General features: G+C 45.0%; 1 protein-coding gene across 2 annotated transcripts in view; it reads right to left on the reverse strand.

The window, feature by feature from the left end:
* Positions 1–26,388, reverse strand: part of cep170aa (centrosomal protein 170Aa) — a 30,429-nt gene that overhangs the window by 3,400 nt on the left and 641 nt on the right. For both annotated transcript variants that reach the window (XM_062566459.1, XM_062566458.1), the window contains exons 2-15: positions 18,663–18,751; positions 18,102–18,243; positions 14,908–14,997; positions 13,736–13,817; positions 13,488–13,543; positions 13,137–13,368; positions 11,647–11,784; positions 8,558–8,731; positions 7,917–8,222; positions 4,325–4,672; positions 3,732–4,021; positions 2,529–2,618; positions 1,908–2,025; positions 116–1,681 (exon numbers count right to left, since the gene is read on the reverse strand). In XM_062566459.1, coding sequence (XP_062422443.1) covers positions 116–1,681; positions 1,908–2,025; positions 2,529–2,618; positions 3,732–4,021; positions 4,325–4,672; positions 7,917–8,222; positions 8,558–8,731; positions 11,647–11,784; positions 13,137–13,368; positions 13,488–13,543; positions 13,736–13,817; positions 14,908–14,997; positions 18,102–18,243; positions 18,663–18,667 — 3,637 coding nt within the window. In that variant the 5' untranslated portion in view covers positions 18,668–18,751. The remainder of the gene's footprint in view (positions 1–115; positions 1,682–1,907; positions 2,026–2,528; positions 2,619–3,731; positions 4,022–4,324; positions 4,673–7,916; positions 8,223–8,557; positions 8,732–11,646; positions 11,785–13,136; positions 13,369–13,487; positions 13,544–13,735; positions 13,818–14,907; positions 14,998–18,101; positions 18,244–18,662; positions 18,752–26,388) is intronic.

Consider the following 26,388-nt stretch of genomic DNA (forward strand, 5'->3'; position numbering starts at 1 on the left):
CTATGGTGTAGACTCTGTGGACTTGATCCTTACACCACAGAACAACCCTATTACAAAACCTCCTCTACATTTACAAGGTAAAACCAGAAATAGGTCATCCGGGTGATGTGCTCACCTGTAGGGGAGCAGTACCCAGATGCCGTGGTCTTACTCTTGGCCTCGTTCAGCTTGGACACGCTGTTGGCCCTCATCCTGGGCGTCAGCCTGCTCTCGGTCGGGGTCGACGAGCGCAGGCCCAGGCGCAGGGCGGTCTCGGCCGACAGGCGGGGGGAGGAGGCGGAGCCGCGCGTCACGGTGCATTCGGAGTCACTGCGGGCCGAGATGGAGCCCAGGCGAGTCCTGCGCGGCTGGGCCAGCAGGTCCAGTCGCGACAGTCCTTTTCGACCGGATGGCGGCTTAGAGGTGGAGCTGGTGGTGGACACCTCGGACGCCACGGACACGCGGTCGGCATCGGCCAGGTCCGTGTCCGAGGTGTCGCCCAGCCGGGCGCGGCGGAGGAGGGAGGCTCTCGTGGGCCGCGGCTGAGGCAGGGAGGCCTGCTTGCTGAGGGAGGCGGTGGTTGCCGCCTGCAGGGTGCTCCTGGTTTTGGAGGATCCGCCGGCGGACGCTTTAGCCGACCTGCCGTCGGCTTTGGAATGCAGAAAGTCGTCTGAGCCGCCGCATCCGTGGGCCGAGCGCCCCAGCGGTCCGGAGTAGGTCTCCTGGTCCGAGGAGAGGATGTCGGAGATGGGGAAGGAAGAGTTCTGGTCGTCGTCGGTGAGATCCTGAGAGGGCTGGCGCGCTCTGGAGGAGGCGGAGGACGGCTGAACAGGGCGCCGTGCGTCCGTCCGGCTCGTCACCTCGACGCTTTTAGTTTTCGCCTTCCTGTCCAAGCGATCGCGGGCGCTGGCGTTGGTGACGCTGGCCTTGGAAGCGGTGCTCATGTTGCTCTTCTCCCGATGCATGCTGCTGAAGGAACGCCGCTTATGCTCCCCGCCACCTGACGCCTTCCTCTCTGCCACCCCGGTCACGTGACTAGCTGTGCTGGCCGTGTCAACGTCCGACTCGGGGGAGATGGAGTCGGTGCGAGGTGGGACGCCCCTTTTGCTGCCTTTCGGCTCTAGTTGGTTTTCGTCTCTCAGTTTGGCCTCCAGGAATGCCATGACGGCTTCGGTGTCCTTCAGGAGCGTGGCCGTATCCATGCTGCCCACCGAGTCGCTGCGCTCCCGCCCGCCGCCTCCGCCGCCGCGGTTGATGCGCGGGATGAGCTCCACAGGGACGCTAGCGCTGGGCTTCTCGATTGTGAAGCTGCCCTGGCGCACGAGAGGCTTCCCCGACTTGTCTCCCCCTTCCCCCGACTCCCCTCCATTCCTCTCCTCTGACCTCTTCCTCCGCTCGGGGGTTCCAGAGGGCCGGAGGGGAGCCTTGGACGGAGAGGATGTGGAGCTTTGTTTCCGTTTACTGGCCATCACGCCGTCCCTCATGGGAGTCGGGGACTCCCCGTCTCCCTTGTTCTCTTTTTCCTGGAGTTCAGTGTCCTGTTTCTCCCCGATCTCTGACCTCAGACCAACAGCTTTGGTGCTGGACTGAGCCCGGGGGTCATCCAGAGGGAGTTGGGGGAGGGTCCTGCGCCTACGGTCGGTTAGACTGGAAGAGGATTCGTCTCTGCTGAGGGACGCGCCCGACTCAAAGGCCTCAGTTCCTGCAGAACAAAGGACAAAGTCACTTAACGGAGATTAAACATTTTGCTACATTGATTATAAGATTATAAATTATAAATTATCAAGTGCTGCTTTGTCTATGTGCATGCCTGTAAGGGAAACTGTTTAGTATAACAAAAAAAAATCATAATTTACTTCATATTATTGATTTGATAATACACTCATTCATACAGCTATTCATCCTTTAAGAGCCAAGTGAACACGTACCTCTCTCTTTGTGGAGGAAGGCGGCTGTTTCTGCTCCTGAGCCCTCTGGGTCGGTCCTGGTGTGATTGGCAGCTAGACTGGCCCACTGAGAGACCCAACTCGAGTCGCCGGGAAGAGCCTAAGGGAACACGAGAGGGGGGGTGGGGGCGACAAGACAGTAAGCCATAAAAAAAAAAGTAGTGTAGGAGTGGCATAAAATAAAGATTGCCCACCACCATCTTATTAAGAGTTTTAAGTCTGTCACTTATTGTAAAATGTGTGACACGTGTAAATGACTTGCATACAAAATGCTCATTAACACTCCTTGCTCTCTTCCTGGGAATAGCCTGAAGGGCCGAGCATGTCTCACCATATCTTAGCATCATCTAGGTCAGTCTCTGGGAAGATCAGACTACCCCCATGAAAAGGCTGCTGGAGAACAGCGGTCAAGCTATGGGAGTGACTATAACTCCCATTATGAAACTCAGCCATGGTTCTATGTCTCAGCCATGACTCTGTTAAACTACACAGTGAAACATTGGGAGGCAGAGCAACATTAATACTGTAGTAATGGACTCTTGTATAGATGAACATTTAAAATGCAGAAAACACATTAAGTGGTTGGAGTATGGGGTATTCTACCTCTTTTCCCGTCTCAATGGTCTCCTTTCCGTTCCCTCCTACTTTCAGGTCTGAAAGACTAGAGTCCTGGTTCTGCTGCACACCAAACACCTACAAGTATTGGAAAAAGCATAAAGTATAGCGCATGCAAACCTGATGGCATTACTTTTCTATTGTTCTTTTTGTATTCCTTCAAAGCGTCTGTAGCACACGTCTTAAAGATAATTAAATACACTGATGATGCATAAACAACATTGTAATATTATTCTATTGATAGTCCAGTACCATGGCAACAGAAATCACACACACAGACACACTCAATTTACAAAAGGGAGAGAGGGAAATGAGAGCGGGCAATTAACTGACAACCTAATTGGACACAGAGGAGTGTGCCAATTAGGTTGTCAGTTAATTACACAAATTAGCATAACACTCTTGCAGTTTTGAATGTGATGCTCTAAGACAAACAAAGACAGGAAATGCACCCCACTAATTACAGTCACTGCGGCAACACCTGTATACAACACTTAAAGGAAAATGTGCTTCTTCAAGATGTAATTCAGAGAAGTTCCAATCTTGTCCATGTAATAGACACTCGTCCAAAAGACCAGTGGACACGTGTCTGAAACAGCTCAGCTGCCCGTGCCTTTTTTAAAGTATGATTTTAATCCCTGATGGTCAAAAATGTTGGCTTGTCCACGATACTTTGTTTCTGTCACAGAGTGTGCTGCTTTGCCCCTTTCAAACATGCTCTCTGTAATTGTGAAGTGATGAAACAGAGCAGGGCCAGGGAACGGTTTCTCAGCCTCCCCAGAGCGTCGCTCAGCTAAACAGGGCGGCGCTTGTTGAAGCAAGTCTCCGCGGGCTATTGCAGAAGCATTCGGACTACCAATGGGACGGAGAGGACGGAGTGCAGGTCGAGCGGGGCGACCAAAGAGATGACTGCTTTGCTAGTGGCGGTACAACTTAAAGCATCCTCAAAGGATTTTCTAACCCCAAAAGCTTCCTTCTTTTACGAAATAACGCTCTAAGGATGATTTTTAGGTTTTCCGGGTGATGAGAGGGATCTTTAAATAAACCTTTTTGTAATATTGACCAAAATAACAGCTACTCTTCTTTGAGAATGAGCTTTGAAAGACAGGTGTGTTTTCGTTGCGGTTTCATGCAGAGCAGACGAGCGGTCAGCGAATGCGTCGCGTTAACATCTCTGAACGCTCCCCCTACCTTGTCTATCATGCGCCGGGCCTCCTCCTCCTCCGCGTTCTGGTTCTCCAGCTCGATAGTGTAGGTGCCCTTATCGCTGTGGTCATCCGCCGTCTCCCCTCCGGCAGTTCCCGCCGCCCTCCCCACGACCGAGATGTCCTCGCTGGGGCTGGTGGGGCTGCCCGTCGCCAGCCCGGTACTGGCCGAGCTGCGACCGATACTCTGGTCCTCGGACCTCTGCTTGAGAAGCACGCGGGCCGCCGTGGGCGCTCCCGCGGTCACTGTCGCCGGTATCGGAGCCGGGACTCTACCTGCCGGTAACCGAAAGTAGAGCACAAAGAATCAACATAGAGGGAAAAGTTGCTGTCGTAACGGATCTAAAGTCCAAAGCTGTTATAATATGACGATAGTTGTGGATGAGCCACTAATTAACCGACTTGCTGCCACTTCTGGAGATTAACCCCAAAAAATTATTTTTCGGGGGGGGGGGGAGTACTTTCAAACAAAACCCCAAAGAGCCTTTAAGGTGTCTTTAACTTAACCTGATCAATTGCTGACAATAATTGATTTTACCTTTGAACGTTGAGTGGACTTGATGAAACATATGTCATTACCTGAGTCTGAGGCTGTAGTTGCAGAGGTGGAAATGCTGAACACCTTCGGGTGAGAGGGGGGCTGAGGAAACAGCCCCTCCCCACCGGCTCCAAGCCCCTGCAGTGATGCAGCCTGGGAAAAGGAGTACGACCGGCGCTTGCGGTGGTTTTCCTCGTCGTAGAACTCGATCATGAAGGACGTGCGGCTGCCGCCTGTCCTGGACGCGCTGGCCGCCAGGTTCCCCCCTCCTGCTCCCGCGAGGCTGTGCGCTGCTTTCAGGCGCTCCTCGAGGGCGTGGCGGCGGTTGGCGAAACGCAGGCCCAGTCCGTTCTCTGAGTCACTCTGGGTGCCGTCCTCGTGTTTGCTGCCTGTAAGGACACAAAGAGGGAACACTGTTGAGTTCAACAGTATTCCACAGGACACTGAAAAGATATGTCAAATCTAAATAATGATGTAACCTAGCAAGACGTTATGGTAACCTGTAGGATGTTACATTAACTACTTCTTAAATCCATATAACATGTGTACAGCACCACAGAAACACACAACAGCTGTTCATAGACATACAATTCAGCAGTAGAGTAGAGGGGCAGTGGAATAATGTGTGTGAGTGCAGATGTCCACTCAAATGAAGCAAGAAGAAAAAGAAATAGATTACAGCACAGAACCAAATCTTCCTAAAAGCAATTCTGCTGTGGATACCGCAACATTAAAAGATTGAGATCCTAGTGAACTATCAGCTGTGGCCTGAATCTAATCATTCACAACCGATCCCACGTTCACACTGCCTGTTCACCTACCACATTACTGCTATTTCTAAAATGTGCTCAGTCCGGGTTGAGAGGGGAGAGGGGAGGGAGGAGATCACGGGGAGTCAGAAGCTGGGAGAGAGGGCTGGAAGAGGAGGGTGAGGTGGGAAAGAAAAGGGGAGGCTTAACTGGGAAGGAGGATGGGGAAGAGGAAAGGAGGTGGGATGGAAAAGTAGTAGGAACTGAATTAAGTGGGAGGAAAGAAAAGTCCAATCAGAGGGGTGGGTGGGGGGGGGGGGGGGGGTTATACTATATTGCCATGGGGCAATTAGAAATAAATGAGAAGTGGTAAATGGACTTTAACACAATGCAAGGTGCCCCCTGCCCACCGGAACTTTGTAATCATAACTCATACGGGAGCCATTTGTATTTCTTTGGACACCAGCAGAGCCGGGGATCAACCCGCCGGTTCTGATTGAAGGACAAGCCGCTCCACCACTAAAGCAGTTGTACAATGCATTCTGTAGCGCTGGAGGAGATGTCATGGTCACAGTCTTGATTAAGCCTTGGACACTTTATATTTACAATATAAGGTCTGTTGGCGGTGCAGTGTTTCTGGGACATAATTCAATGTTTGTCTATAGTTTATAGGCCTGTATTATATGAATATTAAGGTAAACAATAACGTTGTCACATGCTAACTCAAGATTTTAGGAAAGACATCTCGGGCACTTCTGATATCCCAATAGCTCTGTGGCCTTTGGCATATTTCAGACATTGCAGCACATTTTCCACATTGCACCACTCAGCTATTCCTGTTTTTTTTTTATCACTGTTTGAAATAAAATAAAGCATATCTTTCATTTTTTATTAAGTGGAGTGAGGGAGTAAAGCAGCAGAGCGCCGCTGCAGGTCAGACCACCACTTATGCTGAGAAGGCTTTTCACGCCGTGTCCCCCGGACAAAGAAGCCGTTTGCAGGGCAGCAGCAGAACAGAGTTTTCTGTGAGAGTCCAGCGCTCTGCTCCGCTCGCCACGCCATGACTCACAGGGGAGCGCATGCAAACACACACAACTGAGCACCCAACACAAGGACGCGCTCACTCAACATGCTTTCACAGCCTGCAAAGCTGTGTACAATACAGTCTAATATGCACAGGCAACATTGAAGAGTTGTGTATTTTTGAGGCATTTACTACTCGTGCAAATAAATATCAATGCCCATTAAATACTTATCACGCATCAAAATTGCTAAAAATAATCTTGAAACCTCAAGGACATTTCAGATCATGCATGCATAGCTTTACATTGATCCAAATCACATTGTGTTGGCACAGACATGCCCAGTTACAATAATACAGTTCGTATTCAAATATGAATAGCAAAAATATAGCGTGGAAAGCCTTATCCCATACTGCTGCACACAGCAAGAACAGAAACACTCACCTCCATGCTTACAAAGCAAAATCTTTGGCTCAAAAGCCTCCTCTGGAATTCTTTGCTGAATCTCGTGCCTCTCGCTCTCTGCTCAGTACCTCAACAACACGCCCTAAGCAGCACCACACATGCTTCTCCTCACACACGCCACACTGCTCTTCTGCACATCAGCGCAGAGCCAGTGTCTCTCTCTCTCACACACACACACACACACACACACACACTTCAGAGGCAGACTCCTGCAGCATTTGCACCTGAAAAATCCACAACGACAGAACTCACAACAAAGAGATCTCCGCTGGTATTTTTTTTTGTGTGTTGCTATTTGTGAATGTTTGTCTGCATCGTCTCGTCCTCTGCCATCATCTGCATCACTGTTACTATAACAACTACCTGAATACTGCACTCTCCTCCTTTTGCCGCCTCCTTTTCCGCTCTCACTGCGGTCCGGGACACAAGCCCCCCCCCCCCCCCCCCTCTATTGCTCCCTCCCTTTCCTCCCTTTCTCTGTCCTATCACCTTTGCTGTTACTGCTGCAATTACTGATCCCATTGTGGGTCTTCTTTGTCCCTCCCGCCTGTCTTGGCACCATGGCCACAGGCGACATCAATAGACAGCTTTCCAACCGGCTGTCATCCTGCCCTCTCTCCTCCCTCCTCTCTTTCTCACTCCACCCATCTATTGTACACCTTCTTTTCTCTGTTTTATGCCATTTTTCCACTTCATTTACACAGGTTTTTGTCTTTTCAGGTACTGAAATACTACTCAAGTAAAATCAGCCGCAGCTTCAGTTGGAAACACTGCAGTGCCTAGAAGTCCCCAGTATCAGCCAGTCAGTCAGTTAGCAACATCATACAGTAATCCATCAGGAGAGCCAGTGGACGAGCCTGTAGCAATAACTGCTTCTAATGAATTGGCTTTCCTGCCTTCCGCTCCTGCTTCATAGATTTCCATTTTCATCAGCTCATGTCCGCTGGTCCCTCCTCCACACATGTCAACAATGTCATAAATTTGACCACCATTTAATCAACTCATGACCACAATGTACTAATACAAAGCCTTGGGCCTACTCTCCCAAAACCCCTGGCAGGAGGAACCTACTCAGCAGTTGGTTAGTTGCGGGCAGAGAGAACAATGAACTGCAGTGAAGAATTACAATTAGAGCAATTATAGCAAACTTTACCAATGGGATAAATGGTAAACAGTAGACTCAGATGTCCACACCGACAATGGAAAAGAATCGAACCGAAAGCCAAGTGGATTTAGGAAGTTGCCTAAAAATTGAAACAGAAAACACTCTTTTTTTTTTGAGAATAAGGAGGGAAGGTGTAATGATCAAGGAAGAAGAAGAGCATTGGAAAAGGGAACAACAAAACCTTTACACACAATCCACACACACAGATGTGTTGACAGAGAACAATCTCCACCTTTTAGCCTTTTGAGATGCACCGGCACGTCGCTCTTGATGCTCTTGCTGTCGTCCTCTGTCGACTCGGTGCGCACCAGCGTGGGGTCATTGTGGGCCAGCCAATCAGCGACCTTGCTCTCCGACGCCATCATTGCGGCTTGCAGCGTGCTCAAGTCCCTCCCCCCCGCTGCTCCGCTTCCCGCTCCGCTCTTCTTGGAGCGCGGCCGGTGTTGGTCGGGCGTGAACTTCGACACATGGTCTTTGATGGTGACTTTCCCCGGAGAAGTGTTGTCGAACTCAATGGTGAAGGAGGCGTGACCTTGAGCTGTGGAGAAGACAGCGTAGTTTTATTATGAGAAAGTACAAAAAAAGTGTTCTGAATTCATAACTATGAGATCTTCGTTTAATCCAATTATGTAAATACACAATCCATGGATATTTATACAAATGTGACCAAATCAGCCGATGCTAATGTTGCTTTCTGCCATTTATGATTGGATCACAATAGTAAATGTTTACACATAGAATAAAAATAAAATGCTATAATATCTGTGATTATAAACTACAAAGATTGACACTACAGCCATACATTTCATTTAAACTCTAAAAGAGACACATTTTATTTACGATAAATCTGAATAAATAAAATGTATACTTCACCCGCAGTGTTGAGAGAGCCGGCGCCCTCCGTGTCCTTGGTGGGAACCTCGTGTATGCCGTTACTGGCCGCGTGACCCTCCTTGGTGGGCATCTCAAAGTAGCTGGAATCGTGGGAGGGGGACGCGTGAAGGCCGTCCTCTTTAGCTTTTTCCCCCCGACGAGCCTCTTTGCTGTCTGAAGTGGAAAAACACATGTAGATCTCACAGGTTAGCAGGAACATCAGAATATTCATGACAAAGAGGTGGTGGCTGAGGTATAGTTTGGAGCTAATTAGTTGTCATGAGAACCCTTCCCATCCGTCTCATTTAGTAGTTTAATCACTTAACACCCCAATAATGCATGAATGCTAAGATTGATTATCAAAAGGCAAAAGGCCCGACCCAAAATGTAATCAAGGTCCTCTTTTTAGCAAGTGGGTCTCGCCTTATACTGTCTCCTTCTGGGGGAGGACGCCTGACCAACAAATACCACAAAGACATGCACATATGTCCGTCTGTCGCTCCTTCAACATACGAGCAAACACACACAAGTCACACAGGATGAGAAGTGGGCGTTCACAATATGGAGCCCTTATTTTCTCATCTGTTGGTATTAACAAACAGAACCTCTCTGGCTTCTGAATATGATAAATGATATGTTCAGAAATTACAGGGGCCATCTGCTACATGTTGGGCAGCAAATGTAGAAACATATGGCAATTGACAAAAAGAAACAGGATACTTAAACTGACTTAAATATAATTATTTCACTCAATAAAAACATATTGAGTGAATTTCACTTAAATGAAATATTCTAAAAATATGATTATCAGAGTTTACAGAATTATAGAGCTTATTTTCCACTACAGTCTTATCAACTAAACAGACAACCAAACAAATCTCTTTGGACTCGTCTTTGAAACAAAAACAGCAGTAGCAGCATAAGCTGCTCTGCCACAAGATTTACAACATGGATTTAAACTGAGTGCAAAAATTAGGATATTTAGATAAAATATGTTGAAGGATTTATTTGAGATTGTAAAACCGTGTAAATAAAATAGACAAACATGTCATCACAACGTAGACAACTAATAGATGGAGCTTTTAAATATAGTTTTACAAAAGAAGTTACACAAAAAAAAGCTGATTGAATTTGAAAGTCTTCATAGGCCAAAGTAAATGGAATTCAGAGCAATACTCACTTGTGAGTGGTTAGCTAATGATCGCTGTAGTTCACATTGAGAGAGTTGTCTGTCTGAACGCTGTGTGCTTGTGTGTCCCTGTGTGTGCGTGTGTGTCCCTGTGTGTGCTTGTGAGTGCTTGTGTGTGCTTGTGTGTCCCTGTGTGTGCTTGTGTGTGCTTGTGTGTTGGGACGGATGGGGGAGCTGGTGCAATGGCGTAACACAAACGGCTTGAGTGACAATACACAAGGAAGGGGGCAGGGGGGCTCTGTCAAGCAAACACAGCCTATTCAATGCGAAGGAGAAAAGGACACACACACACACACACTAAACTTAACCGACATTCACATGCATGCAAAAACCAACACAAAAACACTCCTTCCCAGAAACCTCTCTTTCACTTCCCCTTTACTGTATGTCTGATGTAAGCAGTTCATTAGAGCACATTTAGAGGCAGCACTCCCACTGTTTTTAAAGACATGTACGCTGATAAGATCTTTTGATGCTGAGATCTTTGTAACCTACATAAATGCACTGTGCAACACCCCCTGGGGAGCATCCTGCTCGCCTCACACAACAACTCCAACGTCACAACATCTATTCAGCATTCAGTCGAAAAAAAGTCAACGTTCCAAGAGGGCAAAGTGCCATCCACTCACCCACTTCCATGACTGAAGGAGCCAATCCCATTGGCCTAATGTTTTGGAAAGCTTTTAAGGGTTTTAATTCACCCTTTCCAGGCTAAAAGCACAGAAATGATTGAACTGATGCATCAAAAGAAGGATTCCGTTTTAGGGTGATGAAGAAGCTCCCAGACTATCCATACAGATGTTGCGAGAGACCCGAGGACGCTTCAGTCTGCTCCAATGTTTGTGTATGATTAACCTCCCCCCACTCCTTCTGACAACACTGTTCCTCACTAAACCAGCCTGACACGGACTGATTCTGTGTTGCCGAGCTGTTTCACTATTGGTGTAGCCTCTAATCCTGTTACTCAGAGAATCCAGCACCAGTTCACGGGATCCCCTCGGTCCAACGGTGACGATACAGACAAACAGACCTTCGGCTCTGAAAAAACGCCTTTGTGTGCACTTGCATGTGCATTGTTACAAACACACAGTAAGTCTGACCATTACAACAACACAAGGCAGAGAAACGGAGCTAGAGGGCGCTACGGTCAAGCTACTGGTGCAATGTGGAGATAAAAATCATTTGAGCTATTAAAATGTGCTTTCAACACTAGTTTAAATGGCTCCAATAGACTCCTTCTATAATACACTGAATTCTATGTGAAATCTGTGTCTATTGGTCATTGTCACAAGGGCTGTATCAGAACTGCAAAGTGCAATAACCTTTTTGTACTTGTAATATATGTATGAGAGAAATTATTTTCAACTTTCTTTTACTGAATATTCAACTGACAGCAAAATGCAACTAAATCATAAAAATCTCAGAACATCTCGATGACAAGACATTCAAAACTACAACTTAAAACCACTTCTTCCTCTTAACTCTAGGCAGTGGTTCCTCACCGGCATTCGTCCTTTGTCTGCATTAAATATTGTCACACTTTCATCCTTCAACCATCAGAGCAGTGGGGCAGCACCAGTCTGACAAACCTTACTGACCAATCAGACGATGCCCAACGAAGTTTACAGCATGTTGGATATTAGACAAAACTGCACCTGCTTGCAGTATTGTGTAGCGCTAAATGTTGTGTGAGACAAAACACACACAATCAGTATATTCTTATAAGAACAAAATGGTAAAAAAGTGGCATCACATAACAACGAACCAGCTTTCTTCCTTTCACACCATCAATATGATATAAATATATACATTTGAAACCCCAGTATGCTTCATCCTCTGCACTGCCGTTTGAATTAGCGACATGGAAAAGTCAGAAGCTCAATATTGGAATAACTCCTACCTGAAATGGAGCCGTCATGTTTTTTGCTGGATGACTTGATTTCCTGTTTGAAGGAGTTCTCGTCGTCCGCGTCCCCATCCCCCCACCAAGACGGTTGGCCGTACAGGGGGGTCCCACGAGGCAGCGCTGCAATGTCTCCTGAGACAGATGCAGACACATTGTAGCCAAGCCTCAGCACATTTTAAAGTAGCTTTAACTGGAACTTCATGTTAAACATGTTTATTATGTACATTACATACTGTGGAAATGTCAAAATAAGCTGTTTATTGTATCAGGATGACATGAAGTGATCCCAGCTGATCTTTGTGTATCTGTGTGTTGAGGCATTAATTCCCCTCTGCTTGAGTCTTGCACCACTGACCCATTTTTAGGATTTCAGCCAGCAGGATGGACACACACACATGCACTTCATCATGCCCTCTCTTTCTCTTTCTCTGTCTTTGTCAGACATACGCAGTTCAAACGAATGTGGGACTTTCCGTTAAGCTCTCTGTCACAATTAGAATTAAGCATCCTGCGGTTACAGACAACGGGAAGTCTCCTCATGTGTGTACTTCTTCCTGTTTTACCCCTTTCCTTTCCTTTAAACATCCCTTATCTTAGGTTATGTATGTTTAAGCACAGCATGTGCAGATAATTATGGATGCTGTGCGCCTAATTGCATTCAGTAAGAATGGGCCTTCTTTATAAAAGCTACTGAATGTATGCCCACTATGAGGCATAATTTCTGGGTGAGACCTGGTATCACGGTAGTAAAACGGACTCCATAGAACCACAGGGAGTGTCTTTAAAAGCATGAGCAGCAGATGGACAGACAGAAGTGTGTGTTTTCTTATTCTTTTACAATTGTGCTAATGTACATGGACGGTGGTGAACTTACTTCATTTTAATAAAAGTAGTGCTGGCATATGGGTTGACATTATGCAGGCCCTCTAACCCTGTTACTGCTTAATCTGTGCAATAACACAAAGCCCATGTGGCCTTGTTTCAACATCTGGGGCTTAACCAGGACCCCTGCCAGCACCCCAGCCTGGCCAGTGATGTCAATCGTTAGGGACGACCTCCTAAAGCGCCTCCATGTTGAAACAGACTGGATGCGTGGAGGGGTGGTGGTTAAAGCCCTTTCCCTGCTGACTCGGTCCACCCCCTACTGGCTTGGGATAAAACCTCACTACACTTACTTTCACTTAATCACAGTCTGTCTGAAAATGGGTTTTCTAAAGTGCTTAAACGCCTCTTTCTAAAAAAGGCATAAGCCATGCAACTTAAAAGGCTGTGCGTTGCACAACAGTGAACCATGAAACAACATTAAAAGGATGCAGAACACAGAATCGTGTGCTCTATCCTTTGTGGCCCAAAGGATAACAGCAAAATATGACTGTACGATATGTTTGTATATTAACAACATCTATTAATATACAGTAAATATGAGTGTCCATGTGACAGAAGTTAATACATCTTTTAAGAAGGCATTGTAAATTGTCTCTCACCTGCTAGCCTCTCCTCAGCTTTGTGAGTGTCCGCAGGTCTGGCTGGCAGCTCTTTGGAGGACGGCAGCCCGTCGGTTGCTCTGCTCTCCACTGGCTTTGGGTTGCTGCCACCCGGGGACTTCAGTGCCTTTATTGGGGACTTGGCGGGGGACTTGCTTGGGGCTGTTGTGCTCGTGGTTTCAACAGTGGATGGCTTCTTGCTGAGCTGGAGGCCGCTGGTGAACTTTTCATGCTATCGGAAGGTAGAGAGCAGAAAGGCATTTAGCGGTATTATTTAAATATATATCGTGGTAAACATTTGAATTTTACCGCATGTGTTGGAGGTCAGGTTATGTGTGTTTGTGTTCTTACCTTTAGAGCCTCTTCAGGCACAGTGAGCTCTCCTCTCACCACCGTGAACAGGTTGGTATGTGAAACTGACATGTTAAGGGAATATTGGCCACAATAGAACACATACACGTGTTTCAAACCCAGTAATATATATATAAAAACATCTAGGCATTAAGATTGCTTTGCTGCTTAATATTTCTGTGGAATTATCAACCCACTGGTGGATGTGCGAGGGATGACAAAGGTAACAGATCAAAAAAGTGAAAGGATATCATATCCAAACCTCAGCTTGTCCTCCAACTTCAGAGTGAAGTACATCTGCTCCTGAATGCGCACATCGTTCACAAAGGTCTGCAGAAGGAAGCAAAGGCAGGACAAAAAACAAGTTAAGTAATATTTCATATGACTGTGAGTAACAGTGTGCATTATGTCAACAGTTAAATCAGCTAATGCTGGTTTCTCGTTACAAGTAATCAGTCTGCAGCTAAAAGTTAAGGCCTGACAATGCATGTCTTTCCCCGGCCGTTTTCTTTTCCATCTTCCCTTTTCCCCCACTCTGACTCCCCCTTTTACCTCCTCCTTCTGCTATGCAGCAGTGAGATATCAGGTTTCACTGTACAGCAAATTAAATTATATTATACTGGCACTGCTTTTAATAAAAAACATACCTGTCTTCTCTTTAGTGAGATGAGTTCACGTAATGTGACTCGTCCAGTAAGACATTCATGGGTAAACTGCCCAAACACAGCTTTTTAATAAGTACTGTGGCAAATCTGTTTACATCCACTGACTCAGCAAACCAACCAAAGAAGCTGGATGGTTAACAACACAGCAGGAAGTGACTCGGACTTCCTGTCTGATAGCTGGAGAGGATGTGAGGCTCTGACCGAGTGCTAATCAAAACACATGACTAACTGCATGTGGCAACTGTAAGCAGGTTTTAGTGAAGTATATTGTTAATGTGGAAAGTTAGCTGTATCTTAACAAAGACTTATGGTACAGAACATATTGGTTTTTGTTTTACAATTATTGGCAGAAACCAAATTTTCCCAAAATCATAAGAAAAAATGTCAGTGATAACCATCCAAGGTGGAGTTGGACTTGTCCTTTGTTTACACTTGGATCCCAGATTGTAATTTGCATAATTAGAATTTGATTCCGATTGCCCTCAGCCATGATACAAATCTCTTGTGACAGTGACATTGATTGGCAGCGGTAAAATCGAAGGTCCCATTGACCACTAAATAAAACAAGTTAACCTCTAACCCTTCAGGACCTCCAATGTCTTTTATCGTTTTCCTCGGTATCTCTTCATTTCTATCTTCTCTCCCTTTACTCCTCCTGCAGCTGATTGAACTCATTCTCTATCTTTGTTCTCTCTGGTCCTTTTATATTCGTCCTAACCTCTCTGCATGTTGCACTTTTCTTTCTGTCAACTCACCCCATTCAGGCTGCCCAGGTCCTTGACCTTGTGTTCGTCTGTGCCGGCCTCGTAGTTGATGACTGCGTGCTGCTTGTCCACGCTGCGGGACTATGAATAAAAACACACACAAACACAAAGCTTTAGCCCAGTGGAAACTCTTCCTCTGCGCGGCACTTCTTCAGAACACGTCTTCACGTTGCTTCTCAAGGCACCTGTGCCCGAAGCCGGACTGCAAAGAGTGGAAGCTGGACTGTGAGCTGCAGAAGAGCATCCGTTTCTTATAAAACTCACTAGAGGGCTGTGTGTGACCGGAGCAGACCGTGATATGCTCCGTCTTTGTGGAGGTATGAACATCCAGAGGCAACATCTATGAGAGTGACCCTCAATGTCACTATGCATGACACTCCTACGGCTGTGCGCGCGCACGCACGCACGCACGCACGCACGCGCACACGCACGCACGCACGCACGCACGCACGCACGCACACACAAGGAAGGTGAAGGTAATGATTATCTACGTTCTAAGTTTTGGCCTGAACCAGCCGTGCAACCTTCTATGGGGAATTTTAAACAAATGTTGTGGAATTCCAAATATCCCTCGCGTGTATAAATATCAGAGAAATTCAAAACATATAAAAATGCATTGACATCGACTGGTGAGAAAATATGCTGCAGTCTCCAACTGTCTGTTAGCACGCCCTTCAGATAAGGCACACCATAAAATGCGAAAAACAAATGACTCTTTGTTCATAAACTCTTTGCTTTCATTTATGATTCAAAAGTTGGAAGTGTGTGCTGCAATGCATCCGGCCGTCCGGACCATACAGGGTGACAATATCTGACAATGAGAATATGTCATAACACAAGGTCCATCTAACATCCTGCAACATTGTCTCACTTATTATTCATGAATCACACTTATTCTTTTAATAACACGGGAATAGAATTTTGAAAAGCTAAAACTGGATTATTCATCATTTGCACTGAGAATCGCTGAATATGGTCCATTCCAACTGGGGGCTGGATCCCACAAATATTCTCATATGCATCTTTCTTACATCCCAGCTACAGCAAAAAACAAGTAATGCAAAAGGTAAGAAACTCGACAGGGCCAAGCCTCCGACAGATTACCTTAGTGAGATTAGTCTCGATCAAACAGGATAGAAAGTGACTGAGCCGCTTGTTGTACCTCGCACCACAGGATAGTGTGTAACAGGGTGAGTCTGCTCTGATACACTGCTGACCAACCGAATATGTGCCGGAGCAAAAGATAATACAGATGTGGAGAAGCTCAGTTATGTTCATTTTGTGCATTGAGTGAAAGAGACACAGAAGGACAATGAGAAGAAGGGATAAGGACATGAATCTTATTCATCAAGGAAAGAAAAAACGCACACACACACACACACACACACACACACACACACACACACACACACACACACACACACACACACACACACACACACACACACACACACACACACACACACACACACACACACACACACACACACACACACACACACAGCAGATGTGTTAAGCTTAGAGCCAGAGGGAATCATTCTAAAAGACAGAAAGAGTGTTAATAGCCTCACTGACCATTTAATGACTCAGGCTGAAATCATGGAAACTGTGTTCATGTATTTATTGCACAACTTCCCCTTTTCAATAAAGTAAGAAGCCAGAGCTGATCCTGAGCCGTAGTGACAGCGTGATATCACAACATTTCACATTTGATATTCTGTGCGTGTTCGTTTTTCTACTTGGTTGAGGACACAAGTCGCCCTTTAACGTTTGGCCATGTGATCGGGCCTTGGCTCGATGAAGCAGTCACATGGACAACAACTGAGCAGCTACACAAAGCAGCACACAAAGCTAATAACATGTCTTGTCCTTATCTTTTTATCATTCCAGAGAAATCACAAGGGTAGAAAATACAGTCCCACATACAGACGTAGACAAGAACAGTAGCCAGAGACATATGAAAGGAAAAAAGACCTCTTAAATCTCTACTTGCTTCTGTATGTGAGCCGTATTACTTCTGCTGTAAAGTTCCTTCATCACAGAGCTGGACTGTGAGAGGATTTGGGTCAGCGGGGAAACTACTACAAACTCAGCCAACTGAAAGGTCAACTGAAGACACAGTGCTGCTACTAAATGGTAATGTAAATAAAGTAGTATTTCTCAATAGAAAGGTTATTCATTACTCACCGAAAGGTTATCTAGAAAAAGAATATACCCATAGATGTGAACATCTGTAAGTATCTAATGGAACATCAAAATAATGTTGTCTTGAAATTGAAAACAAATATTTAAAAAAAACTGAAAATAAATATATCCGGAAAAGAAAATTTAAAAAAAAGTAATAATAATTGAAAAGGATTATGAAATGAAATAAGGGAAGTAAAACTTGTGTTGGCTATAAATCTCAGGAAAAATAAAAAACGTTTTTGGGTGAATGACAGCAGGAGGGAATCAGTGGAATAAGGTTGTCACAAAAAAAAGTTAGAAAAATGAAAGAGAATTGAAAAAAAATATTTAGGAAAATAAATGTGAATAAATATTTATGTAAAAACTTATTTCATGTATACTGGGCTTGAAAAGTATGCAGCCCTACATTACATTTAGAAATACATCTAATTGAATGTGGTAATATTAAAAAGGATTTCATAAAACAGACGCGAACTTCCACCAACACAGTTAAAATGACTGAACATCAGTCAAACATCCTGTCATAACAGAGCCTGCTGCCATGGATGCATCCTCTACACACTCCAACACCCTCAGATAAGCTCTAACTCAGGAGGTATCTGCCCCACTTGCTATTAATAGTGCAGTGACCAGAGGTACTCATGAGCAAACACACACATGGTCTCCCTGGATGTATGAGCAGCTGCCTAGACACCACCTGGGTACACAATCACACCAACACCCACACGGCTCAATATGATAAACATGTCCTGCTACTGCAATAGCAACAGCGTGAGCATTGAGGGCTCAGAGTAAACAGTCAGCTTGTGCTTGCGTGAGGTCAGCAGGTCATTTATTTACCACTGAGAGGACCCCGCACACGACTGTCAGGCTCTGTGTGGTATCTGGATCATGTTATCAAACTGTAGTTTGAATGAAGAAACACATTTCCACATAATGAAATATCCCATTCTGGTTCATTTTAAGCTGCTGTCAGTGGAGAAATAAAGTGCCCTCACCTGTAGCATGAGCTCACAGTCATCCCGGCCGACAAAGATCATTTCCCGGGGGAGTCGGTGGCGAGTGCCCCCACTGCTCACCAGGAACCACGAGGTCACACTCATCTCTGCTGCCGCCGGTCGGAGCAATACGTCAGCGGATCTGCAGATCAATTAACAGTTCTGTTAATTCATTCCTTCGGGATCAGAATGCAAATGGCTCTGTGTGCATCCTCAAAACAAACTCACATCTACTGAAATTGTTTAATGAATGAAAATGTTAAAGAACAGCAGGAACACAAAAACAAACTGAGGTAAGTAGGGGTGAAAACATTTAAGTATGCAAGTATTTCTACTGAAATAAGTAAAGGAAAATTAAATTAAAGGAAGATTATTTATTGAAAATGTCAAACTTGCAGTATGCTAAAGTCAATTAAATAACAGTATTTGTAGAAGAGCTTTTGTTTTTGTTTTTAATTTGCAAACATGACAGTAATATATGAAGAACCAAATTGACCCTTCTTTTAAAACGGCAACCAAATGCAATATACATGAAGGTAAGTTGTTTTAAACAATAATTACAACATAAAGTAGTGAGTTTTATTACACACCTGAGGTCCGGGTAGCTCACTGCCAATCAACTGCTGGCAACACAATTCGACTATGCCATCCTGGGAAAGGAGGAGAAAAGACAAAGCGTCCATTAACCCAAACCCTTTTTTTCAGTTTCACTCACAGAAGCAGGCAAAGACTTCTAATGTATTTTGTTTTTTTCAACATGACATAAATAGCAAAGATGTATTAAATAATATATGAGGATAGAGAGGTATTGTGTAGACATTGGTAGAAAACACTACATCTTGCTTGGTTTTGCTGAGTAGGCGGTCTTGCAATGTGATGCTGTGAACAGTGAGTCCACCAGTGGGACGTGTCCTCTCTCTCTCTTTCCCTGTCTCCCTCTCTCGCCCTGATCATTGCCAGATGTTGGAGGAGGAAGTGATGTAGGAATGTTGGCTGGCCTCCCCAACAGGACATTTACATCTGCCCGCCTCCTCCCTCCTCCTCCTTCTCACAGATGAGCTGGAAAGGAGGTCAAAGCCAGCCGCTGCACTCCACTACACTCACACTGCTCATGCTTGAAAGAAAAACAGATTAAGCATAACTAATTCGTGGACTTGTAATGTTTTTTGTTTTTTTTTTGCTATGGAATTAGAGTTGTTTGATGAGTCACCGGGTGTAAACAGCCAAAAGCACCTTTTACTAATTGAATTTTTCGCTGGAGCCTTCTTTAAATGAAGTGGAGAATCCGTTACCTCATTTGAAAAAAACATTTGCTTTAAAGCAGTTGAACAGAGATTCAGGCAATTTCAATGCGGTTCATAATTATTCATTTCCATATCAAACGTAACAAAAAAAGCTTTTCATGGAAAAATGAAAGCAGCACTAAAATAACAGGATCTCTGTCGTGTGTAAAAAGTGCCACGAAAAGCCAATCAGAGAGGGAATTAAAGATTATTGAGCTAAGCTTTTGCTCAGTTGACCTCATAAGTACTTTCTATAACCAACTCAATAATCCCTTGGGTAAAACTTTAATCAACTGCACACCTCTGACAGTTCCTCGCACGAAGCTCTTTGGGGACATGACGGTACCAAAGCAAATGTCGCTCAAAAGGGATCAGTTTTCATCACAGTAACAGCTCTGAGTAGCCAACAATTTTATGTGATATGTGATAAATGTAATGAGGACATTTTAGACGGCTGCTAAGCACCCTCGTTTAAGCAATGTGCTGCAACATGCCGTTATAGATGAAGTGTGTTTTGGACACATTTTCATAACTGTCTTAAGCTCATTGACAATTGCGGTGTCAAACTTTGAAAGGACCTAAGAAGTACCAAGTACATAAATAAGTCATAACACACACATATATATATCCACATCATAACAATACCCATAACAAAAGATCACATATTTTTAAAGAAAATAGACATAAGAACCTAGTAAGGTTTTATTTTACTGGTCTGATTGGTTAACATGTTACATAATTTAAAATATTAAAGAATATGGAACAGGTATTGTGTTTTGGATGTGACACTGGAGCACCACACTATGAACACGTCATGGGAGAAAGCCAACAATAAACAACAGTCGCACCACCCTTACACTATAATTATGTGTGGTTTCTCATCCCCGATGGGTGAATGGGTGGCTGAGGCCCGAGTAAAAAAACAAACCGGCTTGTGTGGTGCCATTAAAAAAAAAAAAAAAAGAACCTCCTCGCTGTCGAACATGAAAGACGTGGCACAGCTGGAGGAATGCAGTCTGCTGTACACGTGCTCCTTACGGTCCTGATGTGGTGAGCTCAGCTAACATATGAAAATACTTAGGGGTGGATGGAATTTAACTTGTGGGGCTTGATGCAAAGATAAATCATCAGCATACCCATTTAGTCTGGGTAATCAAGAAAAAAAACATAATAATTTAACAGAAAAATAATCAGCAACTACAATTTTCCGGCTAAATTCCAAGTATTCTCCATTTCTTTTTCTTTGTTTTTAACAGTAAATTCTGTAAGTTTTTTTCAGAAAATTTAAAATTACAATTTACATCTTTATTTGTCATCTGTATTAATAAAAAAATGTTTAACCTAGAAAACTATTTAAGAAGTAATTCTAATATAAAACAGGATTGGATGAACCAATCACTCCCACCGCTTCATCTTAAAATTGTTTGATCAGGAAAACTTGACGATCATCTTAAATCTCACATTCAAAATGTGAAGCAGGATGAGATGCAGTGTTTTTTTTGGCATTGCTCATTTCAATGTTGAGATGGTGGCAAAAAAACAAAACAAACAATCGATCTCATTTCCTTTCCCCAAACCCCAAACATGCAATCATTATATGCACACACAGAGAGACCTCAGGAGTGAAGGGCCGCATTATTCAAAGATGACTGGGAACTCTCTGTATGGAGGAGATGGACAGTGAAGAGACAGGAAGCATGCCCCACTTCCTGTTCCTCTTGCATGCACTTCAAACCGCTGCTGGATAATCTGGTTAATTAGCAGTGTTAAATGCTACTATAGCAAAACATCTGTCATTCCAACAATGTGTGTCTTTTCCCTCCACTCTGAACTAGCCAATCACAGGCAACGTCTGAAAGGGAACAGGAAGTGGAGTAGGTGAGCGCCACGCGCTGCTTACTCTCATCCCTCACTGTGCTTATTTGCTGCTGCTCTGGCTGCGGAGTGATGCGACGCCACAACTCATGGGGCTGACCTATCGGACCTGAACGCCACCACGGCAACCAGCTGACTCAGGCCGCATCACACACTGGCAGCTGCTCTGTGTCGCCCCGCACACACGCATTTACATACAGTCAGAGGAAGCCTGAGAGAGAGAGACAGGCTCATGAGTCCACATTTCCATGTGGTGTCACGATGGGAGACGAGCTTAGCTTAAGGGTGTGGTTGTCGGCCCACGTTGAAAAACACATTAGCTTTATCTCAGCGTAGCCGCATTCAAACATACCAGTATGTGGATAATAAAACTCGTGCAGTCAAAGCCTTGCCAGGCTAGGTTCTGAGCGACAAAAGAAATGTATTCTTAAATGTCATATTTTGCTACTTACTTTTAAATCAAAAAACGGTGATTAGATTGGATATGTTTTAGGCATGCTGTGCTGTAAACCTCCATGTATGTAGTCTTTCCCAGGAGATGCCCTCTGGCAGACAGGAGGTGATGCGTTTAATGTTTACAACAGCAGCAGAAGCCGATTGTCCCGATATAAATAGATCATTGTAGTTACAGGCGCTCGAGAAGCAATCGCCGAGGTACATTTCAGCGAACTAAACTCTATGAGAACAAAATTGCAGGAAAATATTGTGACGCTTATTTATAACAGTAAAGACAGCTTGAAACTAAACATGTTGCCAGACTGATGACTCGCGTGGGTTAACGCTTCATGCATGACCTAAAATGTCGTGAACAATATAAATCAATATTGCAGCTTTGCAACACTGGAAACAAAGAGAAGAAAGGGTATGTGGTGCTAGACAGCACCTCAAAGGTGTCAGTAGAACCAATAGAAGCAAAGCACAAGGAAGGTCAAGACAAATGGAAAAGCAGCAACCAATTCCCTTGAAAACGCTGATATAAAAAGGTCAGTAAATCAATATGCGATAGATAAGGGAGACTGCTTTTGCAACCCTAGAGGTGCTCTGGGAGAAAGCAAGCCCCCCCAGAGTCCTGAGGGTATAAAGAACAAACCAGGCAACGCAAATCGAGACGAGACGGTTGAGCAACCTGCGGACAAACGGACAGACAGACAGACAAAAGGCCCATTTGCAGACATCAAAGAGGACAGTGGAGGTGTACAGTCTGCTCCTCTCTACAAAAAAGCACAGTGGGCTTTTTGTACGATGCCGATTTGACCAAACACTCTTCGTACTCTGACGCACTGCTGTTATGATACCTCCAGCCTCGTGGTGTACGTACCCTAAACCCTCAAATGGACGGTGTGTGTGTGTGTGTGTGTGTGTGACGGTAACCTTACCTGGCACTTTGAATGACAAGCGTAACGATGGCTCCACAGAGAAGCCCGTCAATCACAAAAATCCTGCGTGATAGCGGTTCAATAATAAAGCATGTATGGCACGTATGAAACGTTCTGGGCCCACCGTGGGAGACGACGAATGAGCCCACCGTGGCCGCCGCAGCGATGTCAGTCTTTAAGTCTTTAATTCACTTTGACGGTAGAATCTAGTTGGCCTACTTTACCTCCACTCATGGACGAAGAATAGACAGGCACTGCTTTAAAAAAAAGGGGCTCAAACACGACTGGATGTGTAAATGTAGCAGAACCGCGTAGCAGGTGGTGAGGGAGCTTGTGGATATTACACACAAATCCAAAGTGATGAATGCCATCATCTGCAATGATTCTCCCCTCATTGGGGGTCATACTTTTCCAGATCCCCACTACGCTTCTGTAAATCTGAATCCTGCAATTGAAGTAACATTATATGTACAAAATGTATAGTAAGACAAATAATTGAAAAATGCACCAAATAACAAAAGGGTTCTTGCGATTGAACATTTTGATTAGTTCTTAATTCCAAGCAGGCAGATAAAGAAAAGACATCAGCATTAACCTCTAAACAACAAAACCATGGCACCATGCAGGGAGATAATTCATCATTATGGTGTCAGAATAGCACTTAGTGTGCATGTGTGGCTTTCTGTGCGTTACCAGGGCTTATCAATTCATCCTGTGGGGGGGGGGGGGGGGGGGGGGGATAAATGTCCCCCATGCAGCAGAAAAGACCATATGGTGCAGAAAAGCAGCCATGCGCGCCTCATGAGAAGAGAGGAACAAACACACACCTCCATTAAGCCGGCACCCTACAGCCCGCTTTATAGTTATCAGCGTGCACCCCCCTGGCCATAAGACACGGACCAGCCCCGTCCCTGCTGACCCTCGTGGTCCACGTGACCCAACAGACCTACATTTAGACATTTGTTGGTCACGGATGTAAATAACTAGGCTGCAATGTATTAAAAACAAGCCTTCCGGCAGTATCTGAGAGAGTAACGTTATTGTTCTCGAGGAGTCGAGTTAACGAGGGTTAACCAGCACTCTTAACAAGTGTGCACTGATAAAGAGAGAATAGGAAATGTTATTAATAATCCATGAGACTTAATGAAGCACGTGGCCTGCAGCAGTCACTTTTTGGTGCATCAAATCCTTTCTCCGAAGCGTTGTGTGACCAACATTCTTCATTAGATATGATGAAAAAGCCCCCACATCTGGAGGCAGCTCTCTGTGTCGTAAACTAATAAGCAAACACAAATTTCAATTTCAAAGTCTTTGAGTAATTCATATTATAATAGAGCAGAGTTGATTAACACACTGGGTCCACAGCACAACATTCGCTAGTTTAAGCTTCTGCGACGTGAGGTTTTTATACTTTTTTTGCTTTATATGGTAGAAAATGAAACATTTTGGGAGTTTTGAACTGTCAGACAGCAATATGTCACTTCGGCCATATTTATGCCTTTCTTTTATACAGAAAAAGTGAATGAAAAAGATAATTCATAATCCATAAAAAACACATTCCGAAGCCCTTTATTAGGCAGCAGTTGTGGAACATATCTTCAACTCTGATGTGTTGTGATATATTGAATATTCTCAATAAAACCCAAAAGTTATTCCCACTGGGTTAATAATGTTACCCTCTGCTACGTTATTGAATATTATAACTGCACTCGGCCCGAAGAGAAGCCAGAGCACAGTGTGTCAGGTTTGCTGCTGGGTGGCTCTGGTGAGCGTTCTCGTGGCCCTGCATGGCCCCCGGCTGAGCAGATAATGACTGACCCGCCGGGCCCTTCAACAGGAACATTAGTATTTGGCCAACCCTGCCATGTTGATTATGACACTAGCATTTAAGCTGCCCACAGCGATAGCCTCGGCTGCAGACAGAAATAGTGAAATCCACACCGGCACTTAGGGGAGGAGGGAAAATAACCCACCAACGTTGGCATAACAGGGGAAGAGATGGAAAGTGAAATGCAGGATCAATATCTGCAGGGGAAAGAAACAGAAACAGAGGGGACTATGTCCCGCCCCAAAACAGATGTGAAGGTCACTCTGTTTTATTATTCTTTTAGAGAAGTCATAAGCAGAGAAAAATCCCCGATCCGCCCTTACTGTTCCACAACAAGGGGAGAGGCTGATCATTCTGTGTGCGAATCGCTTCGGCCATTTGTCTTGTTTTCTTCACGGCCTTTTCCATTCACCTCCCTTGTTTCTCGGACTCTGCTTTCAGCAGGCATACCTATCTGACTCTCCCAGCGCTTTCAAAGTTTCTAAAAGCAGACCACAGAAGTGAGTTGCACTGCTATTTTTAGTTGCCCTCGTACAAAAACACTTTTAAAAGTTGAAGAGAACAGAATACATTCAAATATTCAGTTTCCAGGCTGGATTGTTTTCACACTCCCTCACCACTGAGGTAAATGAACTCACTTCCTAAACTTCCTACAACACACAATGGGCAGGACGGACAAGTCCTCAAAACCAACTGTGGACTCAAACAGAAAATGGGCTCGTATTATTGAAGGAGACGCTTACAAGTGAATTACACAGCGCTTATTGGGGCAGAATCAGAACACTGAGTCGGAAACACATTTAAAGACATTCAGGGAGGATGAAGAGACAGGATTTAACTCAATATTAACAGTCAACTTATTATCACCATCAGCACTGACCGCTGGGAGACTGCAGGACATTTCTGTTGTAGAATTTTCCAAGGGTTTTTCTTCAGAAAAACCTCAGTCTGGGCGCACCACTTCTATGCGTCCACATGGACAGTCCGTCCTGTGACACTGACACACAGTTTTTCAAAAATGCATCTCCCCGTGGAGACGGCCCGCTTGCTGGCAACCACGTTTGCAGGGAAATGCAGGAAAGGAAATGAGCAACGGCGGACTGCATGGTGTCATCTGCACAGTCTGGCACATCCTCCCTGCCTCAGAGGGAGGAGACCAAGGACACTTTGCAGTGTGCAGCCTTTAGCCCCCCCCCCCCAGCCTCAGGAGGACGCATCGGTCGAGTAGCAGGATAAGTGTGTTTTAAACCCTGACCTGGAAAGAACGGTGTCTGCGCTGCCCATCCTCTGCCATAAAATACAATTATAAGAAATGGAATCGTGATATCAAAATAAAGCGGCTGCTTTCAAATGTTTGAAACAGTTGTGCAACTTTGGTGCTTGCCCTTCAGCTTTCAAGGATATTAACTAAACCAACACGTGGACAATGAAACGCACCAATCAAAAAAATGCCGCGTGCATTTGTATGCAAGAGGCGTAAGAATGAGACGTCGCAAAGATCGTTGTCACCGTAATGCATTTATAGCACATCCGATGCCATTTGCTGCGAAGATGACAGCAGTAATGTCCCCTCCACACAAAGAGAGCGGATGCGTTGTAGGCCAGCTACATCTGCCCCACGAAAACAAAGCCTCCACAGAGAAGAAGAGGAGGAGGAGGAGGGTCCGATTTCGGAGGGGGAGGGGGGGGGGAAACACTCTGAAGCTACATTACGTAAGGGAAATAGGCATACCTACTGAACGTAAGGGTGTAAATAACGATATAAACACAGCCAAAAGGGGACCGCGGCTCGGGGCGTGTTTTGGACACAAAGCGTCTCCCTGTGCCCGACCTTCGCTCGCGTGCATCCCGCCTCGCTAGCCCGGCTGCCCGCCCGCCTGCGTGCGTGGGGCTGCAGAGGGGAAGCGTCTAAAATACAGCGGGCA

The sequence above is a fragment of the Pungitius pungitius genome, chromosome 13 (assembly GCF_949316345.1).
Source record: "Pungitius pungitius chromosome 13, fPunPun2.1, whole genome shotgun sequence".
NCBI classification, from domain to species: Eukaryota; Metazoa; Chordata; class Actinopteri; order Perciformes; family Gasterosteidae; genus Pungitius; species Pungitius pungitius.